At 41.7% G+C, this 10,187-nt stretch overlaps 1 protein-coding gene across 1 annotated transcript; it reads right to left on the bottom strand.

Annotated features, from left to right (window-relative positions):
• Nucleotides 1-8,056: 8,056 nt before the first annotated feature.
• On the bottom strand, nt 8,057-9,895 carry LOC138605949 (E3 ubiquitin-protein ligase TRIM39-like). The gene has a single exon (XM_069678409.1). It carries the CDS (start codon nt 9,893-9,895, stop codon nt 8,057-8,059), a length of 1,839 nt encoding a protein of 612 aa, XP_069534510.1.
• Between the last annotated feature and the right edge of the window lie 292 nt (nt 9,896-10,187).

Below are 10,187 nucleotides of genomic sequence, written 5' to 3'. Positions count from 1 at the left end.
TTCTGAGGGACAAACATGTGTGCCTACTGTCCTTTCTATGAAACAACAACATAACAAGAATACAAATAAATAAAGGAAATTAAATAGATGTCTGTGTAGTTGGAATATCTTATTGCAACACACACAAAGTACATCTCACATTATTCTCCTAACATATAAAAAGTTGAATTTTTAAGTAATAAAAGGCACAATTTAATCCAATACACTGAGGTAAGTTACAGCCTGCACAGAAGCTAATGGTGGCTAATGTTAGCAAATGCAGTATAAAGCGTATAACTAGCACATTACATTACTAACATTCCTGAGTCAGATGACTGTCTTTATGTCTCTTGTGTACTTGTGCTGCCGTGTAACTGTCAGTCTCTGATCCCTCTGATCATGAGATATGTGGGTGCTAATTAGCATTAGCATTACACACGAAGTGAAACTTACAAAACATCTGCAAATATCAATTTAGTCAGCGCACCTTTAAGTGTTTGGCATCTTCTTAATCTCCATTTTCAATCCAGCTTTTTTTATGATCAGAACTCAGTTTTCAATATTTAAAAAGATCAGTCTGTGAAATATGACGGACTGCCTGTCAGGCTGTTGTGTCATGATTCTGGCAGTTTATTTCAGAAGTAGGTCAGGTGAGATGTCTTCTGCCTTACCATTACTCGGTAACAGGGAGCACATGTATAAATATCTTGACCTCTTAAAAGCAGATATCGCATGAAGCCGTTCATCTTGAATGTCATGCGCCTCATAAGTCTGTAAGTGCTCTGAGGGGGAGTGGTTAACTCATTCATTCAGAGAAATTATTATACGCCTATTTAACCTCCTGAGACCCTGCGTCCTCATACGGAGACATTACATTTTGGCTTCACAGCACCATAATATTTAATTCTGCAAAACTTAGACCCGTTGGTCTCATTCATGGACACTTTGTCCACAACCCTGCGGTCACAAAAGCAAATTACACTGATCAGTGTACATTCAAGATGGCCGTGATCCCGACCAAAATGTGTTACTGTCGGTCTCTACAGAAAACTCACTTCAGATTTTATGATTTAAACTTGTTTATTAAATGCATACTAACAGTTGTAGCTTGATATGGCTGACAAATGTGACTAATTTTATCAATAGCAACAAGCTACAACACCGTTTCGACAAGGTGCTCACATGAGGACATTGGGACTTTTTCAATGTAACACAAAGACAGTTCTTAGGTTTCATACTCATTATGTCCTATTGATCCCCAAAAGGTAGGAGAAATTAAAAATGCATACCAAACAAAAGCTCGAGTCTTAGGAAGTTAAAGGACACATTTGCTGGAGTAATAAAGATGTAGCTGTCAATCACATTTTTAACATTTTTCTTAATGGAAATAATCAACTCTTCTATACTGTATGGAAAAACCTGCGTCTCGTACAGGTAGTGAGGATCCTACCCTACAAGTCAGTGTGCATGTTGCAAGGTGGGGAGAAGTTGGCCATAACCATAGGCTGTGTTCAAAATCGGATACTACATACTGCATACTGTGTTCGGCTGTAGTATGTTGTTCAAATGTATTTTGCAGTATGCTATGCTAGGTACCAGCTTACCAGTTTTGGAAAGCAGAAGTAAGCAATAGCCTGCTAACAGCAAAAAGCTGCTTCTTTAGTTATAGCGCCTCCTTCTGCTGGAATGCTGCTGCCGCCAGCCATTTCAACTGCCATTGTGACGTTCCAGCGCTTTGCATTGTGGGATACAGTAGGCGAGGTTGACAGGTCCGATGCATTCTGGAGATTTTTTTCCAAATCAGTATGTCATCCTGGTATTTTTGGCATACGGTACATTTTGCTTTTGTTTGCATACTGCATACTACATTTTGGCCAAATCAGTACGTACTGCTAGTATAGTATGACATTTCGAACACAGCAATAGTCTGTATAAAAAGATGGCCGACATGACAGCTCCGTAAAAGTGAAGCCAAACCCTCTCTTTCGCCCCCTGCTGACTGGCTGCAGTATAGGTCATAAAGCCTGCCTCCTCCATGTTAACAGATGGGACATGAGTCAAACTATAAAATCAAAATACACGTCAAACACATTTTTCTCAAACATGGTTTCTTTCATTAAAGTTAGTTCTTATCATGCTGATTTACAACCAAGTGTTCATTTTCACATCATCACAAGTTTACTTTTAATAAGTTATTTGATGGGATAAAAAGGGGGTGTGACCTCATGATTGACAGCTCTGTTGACAAATCGGGCTCCTGCAGCGTTCTGTTCCCGAGCAGCAGAGTAGAAGAGGAACGACGAGAGGAGACGTAACTAACACTAACACTACAGTCAGTGAACTTTCCATAAGCGTGAATATCTGCTTCAGACCAACACAAGAAGCTGCTCTGCTGCAGACTGAGCCCACCTGAGGGCTCCAACACGTCAAGGCCACAAGGTCAATGTGTGTTTCAGGTAGAGGAAGGGGCGGGACGTCAATATTGCGGCCCTGAAGAAGCTAATAATCAGTAGCTCTTAATCCTGATTTCTTCAGTTGATGATGTTGGACATGTTTCCTTTGTTCTGTGGCAGTAACAGAGTTCGGTATTCAAGAGAAGGAGCTTTCAGTCTTATCTGATTTGTTGATTAAACATGGTGATTTTCAGTTGGGATTCTGGACATGCTGCTGCCGAGGCATTGAGTTCTCCTTGTCCGTTGGTTTTATGTATTTAACCAAATCAAATATCAAAGAGGCAACTGGCTTGTTCTGGTTTGTAATCAAATCAGCAGCTGGACAGGATGAGCAGACATTTATTCACCCTGGAGTCATGAAAGGAAAAAAGAAGAAAAGGAAATATCATTGAGAGCAAACAGAGTGAGGTGAAACTTGGCAGAAAGTTTGGAACAGAATGACGTCTGTTTGCCAGACGGATCAGAGGTTTTGTTTTCGGTCAACGGATCAGAGTGGACTCAATGGAGAGAGAGAGAGAGAGAGAGAGAGAGAGGAAGAGGAGACAGTTTGATGTGAGTTCTTCCCCAAACTGACCCACTTAGGACCTCTAGTGGTGAGAAGAGAATCAACACTAATCTAACACACAGTATAAACATATCCTGCAGCCATTATAACTGTAATTATTATGATCTTCCTCTGTTTCCATCATCTGCTTATCTACGTTCATCATTCACTCATATCTGTGTGCATGTTTACAGTTGTCAAGAAACAGAAACATAACAGCTTCTAAGCTAAATAAAATGCATTGAGACATAAAAACATGTGTGTGTGTGTGTGTGTGTGTGTGTGTGTCTATATCAGGCTCAGTATCAGCAGTGTGTGTCAGAGTGTGTTTTGTGTTTGCAGAGTGTCGTCTGCCACGTGGCGTCACGGCAACATGAGACAGTTCGTTTCCATGACGAAGGCCAACTGAAAGGGTCGGTACACTCTCTGAGCCCGGGCACAGCCAACCCCAGGAGGACAGGTTTGGCGGGAAGTGTGTGTGCGTGTGTGTGTTTGTGTGTGTGTGTGTGTGTGTGTGTGTAAGAAAGGACAAAATAGAGGCTGCCTGTTTGTTTGGATGATGAATTAAAGGATCTGTTCTCGTGTGTGTGTATATGTAATATACTTAGGGAATGATCTCGTTAAAAAAGGAAATCACCGGGACTGTTTCTCCTGTGTAATATGATACAAACATTTAAAGGTCAAAGGTCATGTATAAGACAAACACTGATTTCTTCTATTTATAAGCTGTGTCCCAACTCGCAGGACATGTTTGAAGGCTGATTGAGACACAGCGACGCGTCAAACGTTGTCCCAATTCAAAGGCTCCTTCAGATGCGGCCGACAAATGCCTCCTCCGTTTCCCGAGCCACGAAGGATCCATCGGGTGAATCCTTTGCGAGCCAACATATCCCAAGATTCATTGGCCGCCAATTCAAAACAAGATGGCGGACTTTCAAGCGGCTGAGGAATACACTTTAAATGTAAACGTTTTTGGTTTCAACTCAATCGAATAGCTAGAGATACAAATGCTCAAAAAAATAATCGTTAAAATAATAGGCTGACTGAGGTCCTGATCAGACAGAATATAAAACTATAAAACTACTGTTAAGAGCCGGTGATCACTGTCTCACTCACATTTGTAACAGAGCCTCTGATTGGTGGAAGGTCAAAGGCACCAGGACGTGGCTAAATGAATGGCTAACAGTCTTCTTGTGAACATAATCACAAGAGGACACTGTGTGTTGAATGTGTCATCATGGCTTCACTGTTTAGCGTCTCATTAAAGACTCTGTAGTTTGAGGATCAGGAAGGTCATGAAAGAGTGACGATCACACCGCAGCCTCGTTAGAACAGATCTGCTGTCTGTCTCTAGCATGCAGCGTTCTGCAGATATTAAAGGCACAGTAAACAATGCTCTACGATGTTTATACAACATTGCAGACCTATGAAGGTCAATATTTGGGGGCGTACACATCAACGCCCGTGGGGGAAAGAGGTTGATTGGTCAATTTTGCGGATAAGTTGTGGGAATAGCTGAATTTATGTAAATTTGCTGAATCCCAATTTCCTGGAGGGACTGAATATACCTTCAATAAAACAAATAAATGTTAAATAAATAAATAATAAACATGGAGAAACAGAAGGCTCACCAGACATAGACGGATTACCGCATGGGCAAAGTGTGCACATGCCCAGTGCCCTGAGCCAATGGGGGGCCCTTGGCCTTAAGAATAAATATCCTTTTTTTTAAAGTATTTTTGATTTAAAAATAGATTATATTTTAAATAAAATTGTTTAAATGCTAGATTTGGACATTTTTCGACAAAAAACAAGTGGATGGTGATTGTGATACTTTCAGCAGGGGAGCCGATGCTACAGCGCTGCCTCCCGGGGACCTGGATGCTGAAGCCTCCTCTGCTAGCCTAAGGTCACAGGAAGACTGCAGACGCAGTGCGCGTGTGTGCCCGGGACCCATCCATGTTGCCAGAGGAGCGATGATGCACAGATGTATTAATTGCAAAGTATTTTCTGCCTCTGTCTCATTTCGGTAAATCATTGTTGCCTTGACTCGAGGTAGGAGGGGCTAAGATGCGAGGAGAGGAGGCAAGAAAAGGAGCCGAGGATGTACAAACTGAGATGTTTCACCAGGAAGGAAGGACAAGAAAACATTTAATCTGAAAAATCTCTCTAGAGCTGTCGGACAAATGCAGTAAAGTTTTTGCAGAGTGAAAGGATTACGTTGGATTAATTGAAAATACTTTTAAAAAATGTACAACTTCCTCACTAGAAGTACTTCAGTAACTTTGTTTTCCAGGTTCTTTTATTTCTGTTTTCATGCCATGATAGTTTTCCTCTTTATTTTTTACAACGTGCTGTTAGTATGAGAGGGTAATCTGAAAATAAAAGTCCTGTGTGTGGTTGGTGAGATAAAATACTGAAGGAAATAAGTGTAAATCGAGTGTGAAGTGAGTCACCTGATAACATCTGCTCAGCTTCCCACCTGTAATCTGCACCTGTCGCCACCACCGTTTGAACCACTAAATTGTCACTGTACCTTTAAGAAAACTTTTAGGACTGTGGCTGAAAATAGTTGCACTTTTTAAAATTCGGAATTGATTTGAATACTGAGGTTATATATCTAAATTTGCTTCTGACAATATGTAAATGATTTAAAACGACTTTTCTCCTCCGTCATCCCTCTGCGTTATCCGTGGGAGTGCTGGAAGCTGTGGCCTTCTGCCTCCTTTATCCAGCCGCTGTTTGGTTTGAGATAACAGGCGGGTCGAGCACACACTGTTTGATCTTCCCATAATCAGTCAACCTTTAATGTGACTCACCTGCACTGAGTTTGTTCCTGCGGCTCTGTGATCAGGAGTCAAGAGGGCTCTCAGGCTCCAAGTTTGTGTTTTATGGAGGAACTGCTGCACTGTGTGTGTCAGACAATGTATAAAGGAAATGTCATAAAAAAATCTACATACTGTTGTTTATAATGGATTACACATTAACATTACACTATGGAGGCCTTTTTGTTGCACACACACCATGCAGCCATGCATAAGTATGATAAGTATCATTGACAAACCCACCAGCTTCTGATTCCAACAGGTCAGTGGATTTGAAGCTGTCCAGTCTCACGGCTGTTGGCAGATCTCCACTCTGAATGAAGTCAGCGCTGAATCATCACAAAGTGCTGCTAATGTCCCGTGTACCATCTGTGAGTAAGATGTCACATACACACACACACACACACACACACACACACACACATCTTCTTTGTACCTGTAAGTGAATTATCATTCTGACGTAAGCATCTAGAAAAAGCTCAATGACAAATCTGTGTGTGTGTGTGTGCATGTGTGTGTATGTGTGTGTGTCCTTAGCTGGAAAATATGGACGCATTTCCTTCTTCACTTAATTCTTTATTGGTTTACAGATAAAGTCATTCCATACAAGTTGAATATTGTCCCACAAGTTAAAGATTAAAATGCCATATTTAAGCCACATTTGAAATAAATCGCAGGAACATGAATATGACTCCATTAGGGTCCGATCAGACAGGACGCGTTTCAGCAGCTGGGGGCGGCTTTTTTGTCATTGTTTTCAATGAGAGGCTTTTTGCGCGCTGCTTTTGCTTTGCGGAGCGCCTCGCTTTTTTCCGCTCTGTGCGCCTTGCGTTGAAAAAACTTCAACTCAAAGCAGAAAAGCGCCCGACGTCATGGGCGTTTTTTCTCATTATCCAATCAGATGAAAGGAGAGGCGGGCCTTCTGTCAGTTTACAATGTAACGGTTAGGTTAATGACAGCTAATGATTCGGTGGTTGCCTTAACAACAGTTGGGAAAAAAGCCGCCCCCAGCTGCTGAAACGCGCTCTGTCTGATCGGGTGTTTACTTCCACAAAAAAGGCAGTGCAGTGCGCCTCGCGTTTTACAGCCTGCAAAACGCGTCCTGTCTGATCGGGCCCTTAATCAGTCTTTATGTCTGGGCACATTCATTTACTCTGTGTACATTTGATTTAAAAAAGATAACAAAACAGGATAAAAACAAAATCACTCACGATATTCAAGAACATTTTAAACTAGAAAGACAAGCAACTTAAAAATTACCTTTTGATCTTAAACTGCTAAAGAGCATTTCACTTCTGATTTCTAATAAGCACTCAGACTAAAAGTTGAACTTTCATGATTAAATAAACTTGCAAATACTCCACATTAGGTCAGCAATCTGCAGATCTTTAAATATCTTCTACTCGGTGTATGTGACACAGTAGAAAAGCTAACAATATCCAAATGTTAAAATAAACAGCACAGTTTAAATAAAAAGCGACAACCTTACAATAGTTTGATGACTGATCTTGAACTCGGGCGTGGTTACAAAGCTTTGAGTCCAATGTGCACTAGCTGGTTCATAGCTGGCAGAGCAAACTATTAGTAGGAGGTTTCAGGTGGAAAAAAGTTTGTTTACATTTTCAAATCCAAACAAATTCCATATAACACAGTAATATGTCACATCAGTGTATGTAAAGAAGAACACTTCTGTTTATATTCTGAACATTACTAATAGCTGAGGTTTTAACTTCTAGGGCTTGTTTAGTTTAAATTTTGCTCGACTTGAGTTGATCATGATTTTCTCATGAACACCTGGGCATTAAGGACACTGCTCTTGCCTGGTTTGCTCCTACCTCTCTTACAGAAGTTGGTGTTCCACACGGCTCAATCCTCGGTCCTTTGCTTTTTACCATTTATATGCCTCCCCCTGGGGGTCAGATGATGTCCAGATATAATGTTAATGTCCACTGTTACGCAGACGACACCCAACTTTATGTTGTGCTGACTGACATCCTGCTGATGCTGGATGTTACCAAACTTCCTTTGGCTGAATGATTCTAAATTTGAGGTCCTTTTATTTGGCCCACAAAACCTGACCGGTGACTTGAAAAAGAATCTTGGGAAACTGTCCTCCAACTGTAGTTTGTCCTGTTACTTGTACAAAACTTGAAAAGTGATGTGCAAATGTTTATCATTATTGACATGCTGTATGTGTACACTACCTAATCGTCAATGCCCAGTGCCTTGTAACAACCTACTGTAATCATTTTCGTCTAAAGCGTCTTTATGTCCTTATCGTCATCATCATCGTCATCGCCCCTGTCAACATCTTTATCCTCATCATCTTCATCTTCATCATTATTGTCATCATGGCTGTCATCCTCATCCAAATAACAAACTTCCTCGACATCAGAATCTTCATCATCCTCATCATCATTGTCATCCTCATCCTCTTCATCATCCTCATTTTCATCATTATTGTCTACATGGCTTTCATCCTCATCCAAATAACAAACTTCCTCGACATCAGAAACTTCATCATCCTCATCATCATTGTCATCTTCATCACCCTCATCACCGCTGTCATCCTCATCCTCTTCATCATCCTCATTTTCATCATTATTGTCTACATGGCTTTCATCCTTATCCAAATAACAAACTTCCTTGACATCAGAAACTTCATCATCCTCATCATCATTGTCATCCTCAGCACCCTCATCACCGCTGTCATCCTCATCCTCTTCATCATCCTCTTGCACCTTTGGTAAAACGTTAACTGGGACTTGATCTCCGTTGCATATGTACGGAAACAGCTTCTCAGTGAAAGTATGCCTGAAGGTGTGTACGAGCGTTTTAGTGTTAGGATCAGTAAAAGACAGTTTTCCTCTTCTCCAGTTCAGATGAACTTTGATCTGTTGAAGCTTCTTCTTCAGTGAGAGGACAACTGGTTGGGCTGATGGGGAGATGGCTTTATATATACCCCTACGGTATTCTATTCTCCATAGTTTAGACTTAGTTTTCCTTTTCCTCTGGACAGACCCTGCTGCTACGCCCAGAGACCAGTCTGCACTGTCTCCAACTTCAACATCCCAGCTGTGTGTCCCTGATTCAAAGCCTTCAGAGCCCAGGACAGAATTGGTTGTTTCAAACCTCTCTGGGTTTTTAGGAAGTTTCTGTTTATCTCCAAGTCTCACGCTGGTCAGATCTTCAGACAGGAGAAGTTCTGGATGAGCAGTGTTTGGATCCAGAATCACTGGATATGTTTCCAATTCCATCATGTTGTACCAGATGTCGTAGCTCAGGTTGCCCAGGTGTTTGGCCTCGTCTATCAGAGCTCCTGAGACCAGCTCTGGATCCTCCAGCAGGGGGCGCTGCTGGACTCTTTTCACTGCAGCCTTGTAGTTCTGCAGGAATGAGACATCTTCAGCTCTCAGCTCCTCCTCTGTGGCTCTGACTGTATCTGAAAGAGCTGCTCTCTCTCTGTTCAGAGCCTCAATCTTCTTCCTCATCAGCTGACTCTTCTGATCAATTTCTTCACTCAGACTACTGATACTGTATTCCTCTTCCTCCTCCAGAAAACGGTGTAGCTTCTTAAACTGCTTCTTAATCTGCCTCTTTGTGCGTTGGGCCTGCACTTTAGTGTATTGTTCTGTTTTATCACAGTTCCCTTTAACTTTTTCAATTAGCTTCAGTTTGTCCTGTAAGGGCTTCAGATATCTGTGGATTTTCTCTTTGTGGTCCTTTGCAGCCTCATCGATGGGTTTGAATGTGTGTCCAGTGTGTGCACCTGAATTCAGACAGATATGGCACACTGGCTGCTGATGCTCCTCACAGAAAAGTTTGAGTTTCTCAGAGTGCTGACTGCAAAGAGCCTCAGACCCTGCTGAAGATGTCTGCTCTCTCTTCTGTTCGAAAGTCTCGCACAGGTTACGCGGTGGATCACTTCTTGATGATCTTCTATTGCAAACTGGACACTCGTGCGTTTGTTTTCCTCTCCACCACTTCTTCAGACAGTCCTTACAGAAGCGGTGGCTGCATGTAAGAACAAGGGGATCCTTGAAGATGTTCCTGCAGACAGGACAGGAGAGATCTTCCTCTGGTATGGAAGCCATTTTGTTTGTAAAATCCAGATAAATGATCGAGGCAGAACAACCAAATGTTTGATTCAGGCTTTTTCCTAAAACTTGTATCAAGCTGGAGGTGTTGCTATTCCAGTATTATAGTGTTCTGCCACGTCGCTGTCTTTGTGCTGTCGTTGGGTGTTTGGTCCAAAGGTTAATCTTATCGCCTCTCCCTTTTTGTCTCATAGGTCATAACTTTATCATAAAGGGGCTGACTTTTGCAACACCCTTTCTTGTAAGTGCTCCAATGATTTACTGGTATAAACAAGCTGCAAGTGCCATT

The sequence above is a fragment of the Semicossyphus pulcher genome, unplaced genomic scaffold (assembly GCF_022749685.1).
Source record: "Semicossyphus pulcher isolate SPU_LCO1_2020_fin unplaced genomic scaffold, fSemPul1.0.p SCAF_3, whole genome shotgun sequence".
NCBI lineage: Eukaryota > Metazoa > Chordata > Actinopteri > Labriformes > Labridae > Semicossyphus > Semicossyphus pulcher.
The sequence above is the reverse complement of the archived record's forward strand: the minus strand, read 5'-3'. Positions and strand labels throughout refer to the sequence as shown.

Excerpts from the sequence above, each read along its gene's own strand:
- LOC138605949 (XM_069678409.1), bottom strand. The coding sequence starts at position 9,895 with ATGGCTTCCATACCAGAGGAAGATCTCTCCTGTCCTGTCTGCAGGAAC.